The sequence below is a fragment of the Trifolium pratense genome, linkage group LG1 (genome assembly GCF_020283565.1).
Source record: "Trifolium pratense cultivar HEN17-A07 linkage group LG1, ARS_RC_1.1, whole genome shotgun sequence".
Classification (NCBI taxonomy): Eukaryota; Viridiplantae; Streptophyta; class Magnoliopsida; order Fabales; family Fabaceae; genus Trifolium; species Trifolium pratense.
Window position 1 is genome coordinate 41571273 of NC_060059.1, and position 16730 is coordinate 41588002.

A 16730-nucleotide genomic window follows, 5' to 3' on the forward strand; every position below is an offset into this window, starting at 1 on the left:
AAAATCTTTATTCACTCTTTCATGTTAAAAATCTTAAGTCCGAAAGAATCACATACTAACAACTGTTCTGAAGATATAGTTTAAATATTTCATAATACAGAAAAAAAAAATCGTGAAAATACAAGTTAAATTATCGTCAAAATAATAGTTACATCACTTTTCTATGCAAAAGTTATGTCTTTTAGTACCTTAAACAATATCTTTAAGACCTTTAATAACATTTTTCTAGTTTAAAAAAAGTAAAAGTAAACTGTTATTATTAAAGAAAAAAGAGTAAAAGTACACTACTAGTACTACTTTTATTAAACGAGCATGGCCTTATTATTCATTTCTTTTTTTTTTGATAATACCTTATTATTCATTTCAATCCTCTACATATATGTATATAAAGATAAGATACTATAAATGGCATATTGGTGACTTTAAGTTTCAATGTAAGGTCTCTTTTGACATCATTAATTTGAAAGTTTGAATTCGAAATTGCTTGAAAAATGAGGTTATCCAGCTGGTCACAGCTGGCAATTTGTTTCTAGATGAAAATTTATAATTGCTACTACTTTGGAAAAATCTTGTACTATAGGATTTGAATATTATATCTTAATTCAAGTAAAAATACAACCACTACTAAATTTAGAGTAGTGTTATTTGAACACATAAAAATGTTGTCCCGGGTGGACAACAATTTTTTTCTATCTATGCACGCAAATCGATGCAGGTCAAAAATAATAAAAAATAGCAAAAAGGTGACGGGCCCCTCGTTTGTTGTTGTTGGACAACTTTTTTTGTTGTCAAAATAACATTTCTCTAAATTTATTGTTTTTTTATGTCAACTATTTAATCTACTCCAACTATAGTCTATATAGTACCTTTGTATATTGGGAAAATACCAAAACAAAACGTTGAAAATTTGTTGTGAATTAAAAGCTATATATTGCACCAAAAAACAAATTAATAAAAAAAAACTATACACACATTGAAGCTTTTGAAAATCAGTGAGAAATGTCTTAATTAATGTCCATCAGACACATGCTACAACAAAAAAGATAAACAAATTTTTTAAGGTTATTTTTTTACAGGAAATTTTTAAGGTTGTTCCCTATTGATTACTATTTGACCAAACTTAAACATTAAATAAAATGGTTTATTCATTTCTGAAAGAAAAATACAGTCAACTCCATTTAAGCTTCTCCTTTAACTGTCCCTCGCCGAGTCGCCGGACGCAGATCCTCTTCAGTCGGCAAATACTAACTTCACATAGTCAACCAAATCTTCGCAATTAAAAAAAATCAAATGGTTGACAATTTAAATAAGTTTCATGATCAAAACCTTCTAATTTTTTCAAAGGCCGAGATTACTCGTGCATTCACTTCCCTCCCTCGACGCGAAGCACAACTATACACCAACTCATACATGAGAATAATCAAGATATATACATTCATAAGTTTGAAGAAACCCACTTCCCATGTGAGCAGCAAGTACATTATAATCATAAGCTAAAGGAAGTCATAAAACTTCCATGAAGATCCAAGTGACAAGGTCACATATCTACATAACTAGGTGATGCTACAAAAGAGTTGTTCTATATATAACCTCTTAATCAATCTACTACTAATTGAGATCCGAAATACTACTACTTGCTATTGCTAAATATGTTACATAGTACCAAGGGAAGTGGATTATTCATATTAGACACCGTCATCTTTGTTAGCATTAGAAAATATATATAACTTTTATGAATATATCAGCATTTCGCTCCGCTCCGCTCCATCATTTGCACATAGTTGTCTTAAGTCTCTTTGCAGCTTTGACAAATCCCCTAATAACTTGCAACTCGTCCATTTGCTTCACAAATTAAGAATAAAACGTGATATCAGACCATCATATTAACCAAATACTCGTCCTACATCAAACAACTTGAAACTCTCGAGTGATCATTCATAATTCAACAGATTTAGACTCCCTGAAGTCACAATCCCATGCATTAACACATTCAACACATTGGTGGTCGTTGGATTGAGATCTAATGTGTTGACCAAGGTTTTAAATAGCGGTCGCGGTCACGGTCACGGTCGCGGTCGCGTCAAGGATTTCGCGATTTCGGCTGTTACGGCTGTTGCGTTATGAAATACGGTCGTCGCGGTGTGAATAAATCACAATATCGCACAAATCTTATTAAAATTATTTGTACTATGATATATGTATAACAACTTAAATATGAGATATATGTAAAGTTTTGAACTTGAAAAGAGTTAAAAAATATAACACTTTATAATTTATGTTCATATTTGTATTAAAAATGTGATTTTTATGCATTTCTATTGGAAAAAATAGAAATCTCTATCTATTAGCATTTTGTCGCGGCCATGTTGCGTTTCTTTGCGGCTGTATCGGTGTTTCGTCGCGGCCGTAACGGCGTTTCAGCGTGATTTTTTTTCACCATATAAAAACGGTGAAAAACGGTAACGCTAGGCCCCAATACCTTTTTGTCGCGGCCGTTTTCGCGGTAACGGACCTTTATTTAAAACCTTGGTGTTGACTTTGTGAATACGTGGGATTAGTGACTGCATGAAATCCAAATCCAATTGGAACTAGAGATAATGCTCAACCAAATAAGTGTTATAGGAATTAGGAACTGAACAATTACTAATAAAACAGAAAGAAAGATCCTAATGCAAACATTAATGTACCTGTGACATGAAATGCCTCTGAACAACATCTACCAGCTGCTCTTTTGATGGGTTTGGAACAGCATCCACCTGCATTACCATTTTCAATATAAGCTACGATTTCCACCAACCAGTAAAAGACAAGATAGGTAAAATAATTTGCTTACCAGATTGAAGTGTCGCCAATATCTCCACAACGCAGACATTTCCAATTTGCTCAAGTCAACCTTCTGCACAATATTTTTCAATCGTTGAATAATCAACACATTAATTGGTTTCAAACATATAACAAACTAGAAAAATCAACTAGTGTAAGAGAAAAAATAGTCAAGTTGATATGTACCGTCCATGCGTGAGGCATAGAAATGGATCCCTTCGACTGTGAATCAACAGAGAAGGACCTGCTGATGCTCTTGTGAGACGATCCTAATGATCTTTGCATTCTATTCCTTGATTTGTTGGACTTTTGAGTGTCATCTGATGCTGAGGGAAATCAAACATAGCACAAACAAAATCAGCCATAGCGAAAATCAAAAGGAAAATAAACAATTACGCATGGATTCCAAGTAGAAATCAATCGAAAAATAATAAATATCCTTTGCAAATACACTCATAATTTCCTAAAATGTAATTGAAATAGAAGAGAAAAACAAAAACTTGGAAAGATAGAAAAAGAAAAGTAACATTCCAAATTGAATCTCACCCATATCTGATCCATGCCAAATGGTATTTTCATTTTCAAATTCAAGGTCGTCATCTTCTTCGTTACCGGTAGGTGGTTCAATCACACTAAGAGCATTCCTCTGCAGCTTCACTTCAATACCATTGGTAAGAACCTGCAATTTTATGCATGTAAAACAGTGTAAAATTATCATCCATGCTAAAATTTTATAAAACAAAACTATAAAATTCAAGATTTTTTTTTGTCTCCAATAACATTGATTCAGATCCAAGCAAAATATGAAAAAACTTGTGACTAAAAGATATAATACCCTGGTTCAAAAAAAAAAGATACAATACCCCATATACTTGTTTTTTAATTTATCCAAGAAAAAAGAGTTAATGGTCAAAGCATGCATGAGCTAAGAACAACAATCAGATATTAAACATCAACAAAAGATGAAAAAAATCATCAAGTAGAGATTTTTGCTCTTCAAAATAGGAAAAAATGAATAAAATTGGCAAAATTCAAGTTCATGAAAGTTACCTCATTTAACAAACAATTTTTTTTACCAAAACCCATTTTAAGAATTACCAATACCAAAAACCCAAGCAAAATCATAGAAAAATTTCCTTTAACCAACAAAACCAAAAAACATACACAACCAATCATTCACAATGAAATTAAATTCCAAAACACTAGATCCATAACTAGAAGAAAAAAAAACTCCATGAAAATTATAAAAACCAATAACCCAATACTTAAAAATGTACAATTCAATGATTTCACTTTGAAATGAATTGGGATTTTGGATATATAGGATTTTTATTAAAAATTCAAATGATTTGAGTTATGAAAGTTATAAAAAAATTATCTTGCAAGTATAAAGAAAACATGCAAATAAAAACCAAAAACACATTGTTTTGTGTTACTCCAAAACATGAATACCAACAAAAACATAAATAAAACAACATTTTCAAGACAAAATTAGAATAACAAAAAAAAAAAAAACTGAAATTGATTAAGAAAATTAGTACCAGCCAATGCCATCCACCAAGACCAACAGCTTTCTTAACAACACCACGAAGACCAACAAGAACTGATTTAGTACGGTTGTTACCAGTTACAACAACTTTGGTATGACGAGGAAGAACAGAGAGTTCTTCTTCACTACTATCTCCAAAGCTTTGTAAATGTTGTGAGAATCCACCATTCACTGAACTTTCCATTGCTTCCAACATTTTCAGTTTCAAGAGAGAAAAAAAAAGTTATTATAGATCAAAACCGTGATCAGGGTGGTGATGATCCTGCATTGAGGGAGAGGAAAGTGGGGAGAGAAAAATTTGGTGAGAGAAGATGAGAATGAAGAGAGTGGTGGGTGGATAGAGGAGAGAGAAGGGAATGGAAAAAGTAGTGAGAGACAGTACAGAGGAGAGAGAGAGAGAGGGGGGGTGTAGATATGAATCCCGACGAGAGGGGATGGACGAATGGGAGAGTGCCACGTAATGAAAAGAGGTTGATGTATTCAATCATGTACGTAGGATGGGAGAGAGAGAGAGAGAGAGAGAGAGAGTACATGATGTAATGACCCCACTCATTAAGGAGAGGTTTTTTGGCTTTTGTTTTTGAGAAGAAGTTACTCATGTTGACTTGTTGACTTTGTGTTGTTTCTTTGGATTTTTCTTTGCCTCCTAATACCTATATTCCAATACTGCCCTTCTCTTTACTACTAGTACTATATTCAATCACTATTATAAAAACAAATTACTTTTTAATTTCATTGAAAACCAATGTGTTCGGCTATATTATAGACTAAATATATTATTTTTTAATAAACTTAAAAAAAAAAAAAAAATTTACTTATAATAAACCTAAGAAACATTTGACATGTACTCCCTCCGTCCCGGAATATAAGCAAAAAAAAAATTTCACACTTATTAAGAAACTCTAAATTTTACCAAAACAAACAATTAAGTTTTCTATATTACCCTTGTTATAATTACTTCTTGTTAATGGAAAAAATCAGCTTTTTGAATGATGAAAGTTAAAAAGTCATATTGAAATAAGCTAACTACCCAAAAGTTTGTTGGGAAACTAAACAATAGTGAATTATGACTAAGGGTAATTTGTAACTTTAGGATTAAAAAAATTGTCTTTTGCTTATATTTTGGGACATCAAAAAGATATTTTTTTTGCTTATATTACGGGACGGAGGGAGTATTATACTCCGTAATTAGTTATAAATTGGGCCTGAGTCCAGTGGCGGAGCCAGCTCAAAATATTGGGGAGGGCCGCATTTTTATTTTTATTTTTATTAATTTATAAATCAAATGTATAAGTCTCTCATTGCCACTAAAAATATACCATTGGATCTATTAAAATAATTGAATGGTTCGGATCTATTAAAACGTAGTAGTAATGCATAGGACTTCCGTCACCCAATCCCTCCTTTATCTCTTTCCTTAACTAATTTTTCTTTGTATTCTGTCTTCCTACTCTTCTCCATCGTCACTCATCAATGGAGAAGCACCATATATACAATCTTTCTTTGCATTTTGTCTTCTCCATCTTGTGACTACCTTCAGATCTAAATTAATGTAACCTTAAAGAAACAGGCGAAAAACAACAACATTCAACAATAACAATTTAACAAAAAATCTGAGAGAATAGAGGGGTTTCATAAGAGATACATGAGAACAGAACCAGAGAGATGAGGTCGACGGTGGAAGGTGGCGCGGTGGGTTGCGCAAACGGTGCTTCCGTGTGGTTGCCGACTTACCAATGACGTTTGCGTGTGAGGGTGAGGGTGAAGAAGCAAGAATATTGTCACGCGTGGGTTATGTTGAAATTTAAGAGAGTTAGCAAGGGTATAAGAGTAGTTTCCCATTGTAAGAAAAAAAAAAAAAAAAACTGGGGCAGGCCACGGCCCTGCCGAGCCCACAAGCAGCTCCGCCCTTGCCTGAGTCCAAATTAGTGTTGAGCATGGTCATATAAGCGTCGAATTCGGTTCAATAACATGTTAGCCAAGATCATACGTTTCTGCTCAACGGTTATATAAGTTGTTACTCATGTAATGGCTGACATCGAAATAATTGACATTTAGTGTTAATCATCATTTTTCAACTATTATTCGAATAGTCATTAACGTCGAGACCGCAAGATTCGCCCTCGCATCAATGACGATGACTCGTGTTAGGAACTGTATATACTCTTCTTATGCATATAGTCGGATATTTTATTTTTACTCTTAAATTTCTCACTATACACAAAAATTGATCCGAGTATCAGAGTGTCCCATAGGTACATCTCACTTTACCACCATCGTATTGAAAATGTGTTCTACCAGCCTGACTATTCTGATTAGGTCATAAAGTTAATATAAGTACAAAAATAATTTTCTATGATCCGTTTGGATTGACTTATTGTTGAGCTTATACAAAACAACATATGCAAGTAAATAAGTTTTTATGTATTATTATAAGTTTGTCAAGGTAGTTTTTGAAAAAATAGCTTATTAAAATACAATTTTCATTAATGAAAACTTATAAATTAACATAAAATCTTATTTATCTGCATAAGATATTTTGCATAAAATAAAAAGTAAATCAATTCAAACGGAGAGTCTATAATATAGACTAAATTTATTCATTATTCAATTAATCTGAAAAATTGATTTTTTGCTTAAATCAACATATGTTTATATCTTTTGTTTTTCACACTTTTAATTTTTTTAGCACCATAGATTGCAGATATTTTAAAGAGTTCAAAGAATTATCCATAATAATACGGTGTCTCATATGTCTCTAAATATAATACTTCATTCGGTGCTACATATAAGAAAATGTTGACTTTTTAGATTTATTATAAAATTAATATATCTAAACAATAATATACTCTAAATCCATTAATTCTATTCTATAATGAATCTAAAAAATTATACGATAAATCTAAAAAAGTTAGTCACATAACATATTTGCCTAACAAACATAAAGTGACACACACCCGAAATTGATGGTAAGGGTCCCACTTGTACAGAAGGATGTACCTTGTAGTTGATGTTCTTCTATCCAACACAGGAAATTTCCATAACACGCGCCATCAGTTTCACTCTCGCAGTTGTAGAAGAAGATACAATCATTTACTCTTATTATTTAATTAATTTAATTTAATTACTAAATTAATAAAATATCTTCTCCCACTCACTCTCCCCAAAAGGCACGAACAGACTCTATATTTCCCGCCAAATTACTAAACCTGTACATTATTTTCCCGCGACAGAGGAACAACATGAGCCGTAGATGGACACCGTTGGATTATTTTAGGCACAGCCATCAAGTTTTGTGATACAAACAAAATAAGAGAAAAGCATCGGAACAACAAAGTCATAAAGCATATACTACTACTTACTCAATCCAAAAATATAAGAATTAGTTGATCACTGCACGTACACCGATGCATAACTTTGATTACGAATATTTTTAATTGTCCATTAGTTAAAATTATAAAAATTTGATATTTTGAAAATACTCGTCGAAACAAATCAAACAAGATCTTATACGATAATATTTGCATTTATATACTTTTAGAAAAATACGGTCAAAACAAGACATATGAATAGTGCATTTGGTCAAATGATGTCTTATAAAATGGGACAAAGGGAGTATATACAATGATCATGCTTTTTATACTACCTTCATCCCTAATTATAAGACTTTGTTTGACAAAAGTATATTATTCATTTACCTTGTTTTAACCATATTTTTTATTAATAATATATAAATGTAAATATTAGTATATATGATCTTGTTCAATTTGTATTGATGATTATTTTTAAAATATTAAATTTTTATAATTTTATTAATAGACAATTAAAGATACTAGTAATCAAAATTGTGAATTGCCGTACGTGCAGTGGTCAAACAAAGTTTTATAATTAGGGAGAGATGTAGTAGTTAAGATTCTATCTAGTTTCTAATAAATTTGGTTTAAAATTTGTCCAGAAAAAATTGGTTTAAAATTTAATTTTGCATAATTAAATGCATAAAATTTAATCCATGATTCAACTTAAAATTGTAACCGCCGGTACATCGAAGCGTACAGTCGGATATGAGTCAAAGATTGTTAAAAAACGATCATAAATACTCCATCCGGTCCTTTTTATAAGAAACAATAGTGATTTTTTTTGTTATAATTTTTATAAGAAACTTTGACCAATATTTAAGTTTACATTTTATGTTTATTTTCATTTGTGCCCTTATTTATTATGTGAGAGAATCTTAAAAGTAAGTAAATTTGTGAATTTAAGAGTGATTAAATAGAGATATTCAAGGAATACTTTAAATTTATAAGAGTATTAAATAAAAATAACTATTTACAATGTGTTTTTTTTATCTATGTGAATTTTTCAAATTATTTCTTATAAAAAAATCGACTAGAGTAGTTGCATAGTTAGTGACATATGTTTCTAAAAATTTATACAATGCAAATTATTATTTTCTTCTTTGATTTCGCGTGCCTTTACAACTCAGTGATATGTTGAAGAATGAATTGTAAAAATTGTATTTGTATCTACAAATTTCAAACAAAACAATTGCATGTCACCCTCTTTATTGTTCATGCAGTTATTATATCTTTTGTTGCCGTGTATAAAAGCTGTTGAATTTTTTAAAAAAATAAAAATTTATGGATCATGGAAATTTTAGATGTAGCAACAACAAAATTTTCAAGCTAACCTGTTAAGAATGATCCATTCTACCCGTCAATCATATAACCTGACACCCGAACTAAGAGAATATGTAAACGATCAAAATTGAACCCAAATTAAGAGGTTAATTTTTTATCGGTTTGTCGATTTTCAGACCAAATCCAACCAGTGTTCAACCCTATCTAACTCCAAGGATTTGGTCAGTATCCAACTATTTAGTCCATAAGTTATTTATTTTTGTCAAATAGTCCAAATGGTTATAAATTTAACTTTTAATATAAATAAGTGGAGATGTTTGGGTCCGATTTCCGTTTCATAAGTATATAATGCGATATTCATATTAACTGAGTTAAACTCACGAACACAATTCATAAATTACTCCCTCCGGTTACATTTATTAAAAAAATGGATGTATGAGGTCTATAATATATGTCACATACATTCATTCTTCGATGTATAAAAAAGTTAAATTTGGTTATAAATGTGGCCGGAGTGAGTATTAAACAATTAAAAAATTGATAAATATTCAATTTTTTTAGGTGTATATTCAATAATTTTACTGTTCGCAGTTCGCAACAGCAGCATCGAGCACGAAGCTGTGAGTGGTGGAGAGAACAAATGGAAGATTCACAGAAACTACCATTGTTCCACGAATCCGGTATCTACCATTTCAACGATTCCAACACCGTTTTCATCGATCCCGTACGCGTTCTAAATCGTTCTTACAACCGCTTCACTATTTCACCATCCACCTACTATCCTCGTTTCTTTGAATCCCGAACCCTAACCCCCAAAAACCCTATTTCCACCACCGTTTCTTCATCTCCCACAAAACGCAAACTGAAAAAACGAAAACGGAGTTCCAAAGATTCTCGACCGTTGAACGATAGAGAACAAATTGCACTTCAACGCCATCAGGTTTTGATTTTGTTGATTGTTAATGAAATTTGTAACCTATTGTGTTTTGATTTGATTATTGTTGTGTTTAGTGTAGGAATTGAGGCCTTTGTTGTTGAAGGCTCATGAGTGTTTGTTGAAATCGAATGGACTTTTGGATGCTTTGAGAAGTTTGAGAAGTGAAAATGTTTCGCATTGCTTGAAAGAGGAATGTGAGGGTAGTGAACAATGTTTTGTCGAACTGGGGCAGCAATCGCCGGATCTTGTTGTAACGCTAAATTTACGGATTCGTGACTCTGATAAGGACTTGGAAGGTGTGATTTTCGTTATCCTAAGTTGATCTTGATTGTTTAGTATTTTGGCATTAGGGTTTGATCGGACAATTAATCATAGCTGAATGGAATAGAACAAAATGATGGAACACAATTCTTATAGGTATTGTTTGGATATTTCATGAAGAAATGAATGAACGTAGCTAATACTATGTGGAGTGTATGACATTGTATTAAGATTAGAATCTAGTAACTATTGACTTGCACAATAAGTCTCAACCGCGTTTCACCATTTTATTACATTTACTGATGTGAAGAGTTAGAGAAATATTTTTATTTATCATTATCAGTGTAAAATTATTGAACTATTGAGATTATTTTCCAGTTGGGATAAGAATGAATAATTGATTATGGCATTATGCATTGGATCCTATGTTATGAAATACTCTATATTTTAGTGAGTTTCTTACCACTTTATCACATTTAAACATCAAAACAACGACAACGAGTGTTATTCCTATTTCTTCTCCTCTACTCCCACCTTCTCATCAGGATGAACATAGAGGTTAAGACTTGCAATCAAGGGTTTTTAGTATCACGCGTTAGATATTTGTTTATGTGTTGCTACCAAATAGATTTAGTTTCTTAAATTATTAATACATTACTGGACTATTCATTACTTAGATTGTGTGTAGTTGCTGCTGTAGGAAATCTTACCGTGCTAATTTAAGTCTTTGATTTCTCAGATTCCCCAAATGTATACTGTGAACAGAGGTCTATACTTCCCGCATTCAATAATTTGGTTGCTAATGACACCGAGGATGACGCGGTGGCTGATATTTTGAACAATCATTATATAATGCCTCGAGAGAGCTGTTTTTACATGGTATGTAAGCCACCAAGCTAATTTTGGAGACATGTTTACTTACATAGGTTGTTTATTATGCTTTCAATCCCACATTCAATGGAGTATGTCTTATTTAACATTTTTTCTTTTCATTTATGGAAGTCAGATCTGGGACAGATTCGCAATCTCATTCCAGGTAATGGTTGTTTATATGCATTGGTTCTTCATCATATCTGTGGTTGTTTATTGATATAAAAATATAAGTGTCATTTTTATGCAACAATCACCTTTATAAAAAAATTACCAACCTTTTTACTTATCAATGACATTTCTAACTATGTTCATTTCTTATCACTTTGAATAATTCTCCTCAAAAGTTGCATGACATTTGAATTGAAGTTTTATTGAGTCTTGCCTTCATCAAAATATGCTAGATGGAAGGTGTTGCCGGTCCACCTGCATTATATGTGGCATTTCTTAACCAATAAAGAACTTGTTTTTGTTTAGCTGGTCAAGTATGGGGCAGTTGTATTTGATATTTAATTTAATTGGGGTTTTTAATGATTTTATGCAGCTCATACTGACTGTGGTTTCAATCTCATAATGGTGGATCCGCCTTGGGAAAATGCCAGTGCTCATCAGAAATCAAGGTGTTGCTCATCATATATTGTCTCATTAAAGAGATTTTTATGAGACAATTTATCATTGTATCGACGTTAAAGACTTGCTTCTCTTTGATCTTTATTGTTAAGATATATCTTTCTCCCACAAACTTATTGAGAGTTTGAAACCTTTTTTGAAAATTTTATTTTCACTTTTTTTTTTGTTGGGGGTGGAGGATAGTGCATGAAAAAAAACTGAAATTTATTTTAATATCTTGATTTTGAGATATATCTGAGTATTCAATAATATTGTAAATAGAACTAGCTTGACAACTTACTGATGAACTTAATAGCTGTTACTCAGTTTAAACTGGCTGGAAAATGTCGCTTATTTGAAATAAATCTCAGCTATGGTGTATCATCTATGTAGGTATCCGACCTTGCCCAATAGGTACTTTTTATCCCTGCCTATTAAGCAACTTACTCACACCGAAGGTGCCCTTGTAGCATTATGGGTAACCAACAGAGAGAAGCTGCGTAGTTTTGTCGAGAAAGAGCTTTTTGCTGCATGGGGGGTCAGCTATGCTGCAAGTTTTCATTGGTTGAAGGTGACTTGAAGTTACTCCTATTTGCTTGCCATACACGCGTTTGACGCCATTCCAAATTCCAATCTCTTATACTTGTTGTCTATTGCAGGTGAAAGCAAATGGATCCTTGATTAGTGATTTAGATCTCTTCCATCATAGGCCATATGAAAGCCTTATTTTGGGATACAGTCCTGGGAAGGTCAGGCCTTGTAATGTTTAACCAATTGGCCTTCTAAGTTATAACTATCACTTTTTCTCTCACTTTATTTTTTATCTCTCACTTGTGTTATACGGTACCTTCCAGGTAAAAAATTCTGATAACCAAACAAAATTTAAGCCTTTGAAGGATGATCATGTGATTATGAGCATTCCTGGGGATTACTCAAGGAAACCTCCAATTGCAGGTATTGTTGTCTGGATTATTATGTAGTGTTTTCACTTTATAAAAGCATGAGTAAATAAGTAGTGCTGAAAGTTGGTACACTATTTTAGTGCTGAAGTTTCTTCATGCTGGTGTGGTCAGATTTATTACAGGAGTATATTCCTGGGGTCAAGCCTCCCCGATGTGTTGAATTATTTGCCAGAGAAGTTATGGCTGGATGGGTTGCTTGGGGGAATGAACCACTCCATTTTCAAGATTCTAGATATTTTGTCAAAAAGATGGATAGCTGATTCCTTAAAAAGGAGATCCCTACTTGGTGATAATTTATGGTCATCTCTAAATTTTCATTTCAGTCTATGTTAAGTTTTATCTTTTTTCTCTTTTCTTCTTCTCCATTTGTATCAGTGATGTGAATTTGTTCTGGGTGGCTGCTAACAATTTTGTACTCAAATTCGCAGCCGTAGGAATTTTGTACTGCTAGTGCAGTCGGTCCATCTAAGTCCTTAGGTAGAGATTGGAACACCCAAATTCCGAGTTTAACAAATTGGGAAACCACAATCTCAATGGCATATCTAGATCAACGATCGACTTCACTGACTTCAGAGAGTAGAGAGTACTATGTTTTCACAATTTTTCTCTTTCTTTTTGTGGTTAAGAGAAAAAACAAATATAATAGTGAAGTCCTGCTTCTACTGGGAGTGTAGTTTTAAGTTCTGATATATGTTGTGCTGAAAGGTCTAATGGTAAAACAAAACCAGTTTCAGCACAGAAAGAAAGGAAAAAGAGGCTTCAATTTTTAAAGGTTTTTTTTTTTTGGGTGGTTGAAGACAAGATATTTCATTTATTCAATAAGCTAAAATAGCCAAAGATTACACCATGAGCAGATCACTATCCACTATTGGGGTGAAGTACATATTTCATCTCTAACAGCAACCTCCCATAGCATTTGAATCGATCAATTGGCCACTGAAGAGCAGCCTCAAAAGACATATTACTGCCACGACCTGGATCGATAGCCTTGGAGTCAGATTTGAGACTGTTGGAACGAAGAAGCACCAAAAAACTTAAAAACAACTGAACACACAAACCAAAATAACAACCCCAGGTGGAGGAGGGATGGGTGGTGAACAAACAGAGGGAGTTGAGACATAACAAAAGATGAACACGACAATCTAAAAAGAGGGGATTGGAAAGTGATGAAACAAACAACTAACAATGAACAAACCATGAACAGCTTGAGAGGGTGGTGAGAAACAAATGATGAATAAACAACTCAAAAGATATAATGACAAATCTAAAAACAGGGTGTTGAAAAACTAATATATTGAGAGGGAGGTGGTTCCGGTGGATGTCACGACAGAGAATGCACTTTTTCTACGCACCCCTTCTGTTTTAAGGTCGGCAGTGATAATAAATGAGCAGTTACGCCAATGATTATGAGGTCGATATTCATGTTTATTTTCATGTAGGAACTTTGGAAATTGAGAGTTGGTAAAATGGAAATCATGTTTTATTAGTAATAAATGATATATGGTTACACCATGAGCAGATTACCACAGAGGGAGTTGAGACATAGCAAAAGACGAACACGACAATCTAAAAAGAGGGGGTTGGAAAGTGATGAAACAAACAACTAACGATGAACAAACCTTGAACAACTGAGAGGGTGGTGAGAAACAAATGATGAATAAACAACTCAAAAGATATAATGACAAATCTAAAACAGGGTGTTGAAAAACTAAATCTACCGAGTGGGAGGTGGTTCTGGTGGAGGTCAGACTAACGAGAGAGACATACTTATCGAAAAGATAGGACCTAGCTGTTCCAGGTGAAACGAACCTAGCTGGCGCTAGGCGAAACTATCTCGTCCTTTCATGTACGAACTTTGGAAATTGAGAGTTGGTAAAATTTAGACGGCCGAGATTGATTAGTGATGAAGTGGACCCAACTAGAGTGAGGAAAATGATATATTAAGGCCTTTTGTCACATGTGGATTACTTCTTGATAACCTAATTACGAGGATTATTTTTATGCCCCGTTAATTTCTTGAAAATCGCAACCCTTTGAATTTACCAATCCAAACAAAATCGTAACCTACTTAAGGCCTTTTGTCATTTTGTTTTGATTGGTAAATTCAAAGGGTTACGATTTTCAAGAAATTAACGGGGCATAAAAATAGTTCTCATAATTAGGCTATTCAAGAAGTAATCCACATGTGACAGAAAGGCCTTAATGCATCATTTTCCTCACTCTAGTCAGGTCCACTTCATCACTAATCAATCTCGGCCGCCTAAATTTTACCAACTCTCAATTTCCAAAGTTTGTACATGAAAATAAACGTGAATATCAACCTCATAATCATTGGCGTAACTGCTCATTTATTATCGCTGCCAACCTTAAAACAGAAGGGGTGCGTAGAAAAAGTGCATTCCTCGTGACTAGTGAACCTGCCACTCTCACCCTCGAGGATTAAATTACCAGTGACATACTAATCGCGTGTTCACTTTCTCTCTCTACACAATGGATTCCAACGGAGAAACTTCGGCAATGAAGATTCGGAGGAAGTCGTCGTTGAGGGAGAAAGAGAACAAAAAAATGAGAGAAAGAAGAAGAAGATCCATAACAGCAAAGATATTCAGTGGACTTCGATCTCAAGGGAACTACAATTTGTCGAAGCATTCTGACAACAACGAGGTCCTCAAAGCTCTATGTGAAGAAGCTGGTTGGTTCGTCGAAGAAGACGGAACCACCTCTCGCAAGGTAATTTATAATTTTCATTTTGCTCCTCTTTGTTTCCTTGTTAATTACTCAGTTATACCCATAGCCAATCCATTTATACTATATTATTGTTGTTCTAACCTAACTAAGTGATCTTTTGGGTATAATTTAATTATGTGATTCTGATATGTTTCCTATGTAATTAGATTTAGAGAAGAAAAATGGAAATCATGTATTTATTAGTAGTAATAAATGATATATGGTTCATTTTCTCACTTCAGTTGAAAAAAAAAGGCGAATCGAGCATAAAACATCAAGCATGTTGTGTTTGGATTTTAATACCTTATGTGCAATATTAGTGTCCATTATATGTAATTTTGGCTGTAATTGTTTTTTTTTTCCCTCTCTTGTGAATAGGATTACAAGTCTCCAGTTAACAACCATGCAGGCACCTCAACCAGAACCACCCCTTTCTCTTATTACCAAAATCCAAGTCCTGTTATTTCACCCTTTCCAACTCCTATTCCTTCATACCAATTCACTCCTATGTCTTATCCTCCATTGTGGACATCAAACAGTGTAACACCTCCTCTCCACTCACCAACATCATCAACAAACATCAAACCAATTCCTACATGGGATTCTACTTCCAAAGAATCTATGGCTTTTTTCAATTACCCTTTTGTTGCATCTTCTACCCTTGCTAGTCCCATTTCTGATCAGTCGATTAAGTTCCAACCTTTTGGCCAATCTCCATTTGCTGTGCCAAATTCTTCATCTTTCAATGTTGCGGCCGATAACTCAATTAGAGAGATGGGAAGTTCAAAACTGCTTGGGATGCAAGTAAAGCCTTGGGTTGGGCAGAAAGTTCACGATGAAGGAGTGGATGATTTGGTGGAACTCACCCTTGGAACTGGGACATCAAGGAGTTAGGCAGCTATGATAATTTTGCATAATTTGTGTTCTGTGAGAATGAAACAATGAAATTGTGTTTGATGGTTTTGGTTGTTTATCCAACATGTTTTGGGTACATTTTTTGTTTGTATTAATTTATGGATGGTTGGTTTATTTATTTGTTTGTTCATCATGTTTTGGGTATATTTTATGTGTGTATTCATGGTATTTTTGTTTGTGAGATTTTAGGAATGGGGCAATTCATGGTTGGGTGGGGATGCATGGATTTGTGAGATTTTATTTTGCCGTCCTACATATTTCTCGTACGCTTTACGCGTTTTCATTTTTACCCTTCCACTATTTAAATAACGAATGTCATAATTTTTTTTTTGGGTAGAATGTCTTTGGGAGTATCCTCTATCTAAATATCTGAATTCATGCTTCGCTTATCCTCTCCTTTGGCTCCTTAAATGTTTTTGTGTGTGAGCACAATTTTTATC

General features: G+C 33.4%; 3 protein-coding genes across 4 annotated transcripts; 2 read left to right on the plus strand and 1 right to left on the minus strand.

Annotated features, from left to right (window-relative positions):
* Positions 1-1411: 1411 nt before the first annotated feature.
* Positions 1412-4923, minus strand: LOC123886191. The gene is made up of 6 exons (XM_045935525.1): positions 4365-4923; positions 3370-3502; positions 3010-3149; positions 2834-2896; positions 2688-2756; positions 1412-1842 (listed from the first exon to the last, which is right to left on the minus strand). Exons 1-6 carry the CDS (start codon positions 4566-4568, stop codon positions 1768-1770), a joined length of 684 nt encoding a protein of 227 aa, XP_045791481.1. The 5' UTR covers positions 4569-4923; the 3' UTR covers positions 1412-1767.
* A 4662-nt stretch (positions 4924-9585) lies between these two features.
* On the plus strand, positions 9586-13449 carry LOC123886196 (methyltransferase-like protein 2). 2 transcript variants are annotated; one of them, XM_045935535.1, is made up of 10 exons: positions 9586-9949; positions 10026-10242; positions 10947-11086; positions 11210-11243; positions 11622-11697; positions 12080-12257; positions 12346-12435; positions 12541-12640; positions 12760-12934; positions 13077-13449. In XM_045935535.1, exons 1-9 carry the CDS (start codon positions 9650-9652, stop codon positions 12906-12908), a joined length of 1284 nt encoding a protein of 427 aa, XP_045791491.1. In that variant the 5' UTR covers positions 9586-9649; the 3' UTR covers positions 12909-12934; positions 13077-13449. The 2 variants fall into 2 exon arrangements, with proteins under 2 accessions (XP_045791491.1, XP_045791488.1); XM_045935532.1 differs by having other exon boundaries at positions 12760-13449.
* A 142-nt stretch (positions 13450-13591) lies between these two features.
* On the plus strand, positions 13592-16495 carry LOC123886207 (protein BRASSINAZOLE-RESISTANT 1-like). Its single transcript, XM_045935543.1, has 2 exons — positions 13592-15378; positions 15754-16495. The coding sequence occupies exons 1-2, from the start codon at positions 15139-15141 to the stop codon at positions 16267-16269; spliced, it is 756 nt and encodes a 251-aa protein (XP_045791499.1). The 5' UTR covers positions 13592-15138; the 3' UTR covers positions 16270-16495.
* Positions 16496-16730: the final 235 nt, after the last annotated feature.

What these genes read in the sequence shown, in the direction of transcription:
- LOC123886191 (XM_045935525.1), bottom strand. Translation starts at nt 4,568, where the DNA reads ATGTTGGAAGCAATGGAAAGTTCAGTGAATGGTGGATTCTCACAACAT. An exon ending in ATTGGCGACACTTCAATCTG is followed by an intron (nt 2,757 to 2,833) that starts GTAAGCAAATTA and finishes ATGGTAATGCAG; the next exon opens with GTGGATGCTGTTCCAAACCC. An exon ending in AGAGGCATTTCATGTCACAG is followed by an intron (nt 1,843 to 2,687) that starts GTACATTAATGT and finishes TAATTTGTGAAG; the next exon opens with CAAATGGACGAGTTGCAAGT.
- LOC123886196 (XM_045935532.1), top strand. Translation starts at nt 9,650, where the DNA reads ATGGAAGATTCACAGAAACTACCATTGTTCCACGAATCCGGTATCTAC. An exon ending in TTGCACTTCAACGCCATCAG is followed by an intron (nt 9,950 to 10,025) that starts GTTTTGATTTTG and finishes TGTTTAGTGTAG; the next exon opens with GAATTGAGGCCTTTGTTGTT. An exon ending in CTCTGATAAGGACTTGGAAG is followed by an intron (nt 10,243 to 10,946) that starts GTGTGATTTTCG and finishes TTGATTTCTCAG; the next exon opens with ATTCCCCAAATGTATACTGT.
- LOC123886207 (XM_045935543.1), top strand. Translation starts at nt 15,139, where the DNA reads ATGGATTCCAACGGAGAAACTTCGGCAATGAAGATTCGGAGGAAGTCG. An exon ending in ACGGAACCACCTCTCGCAAG is followed by an intron (nt 15,379 to 15,753) that starts GTAATTTATAAT and finishes TCTTGTGAATAG; the next exon opens with GATTACAAGTCTCCAGTTAA.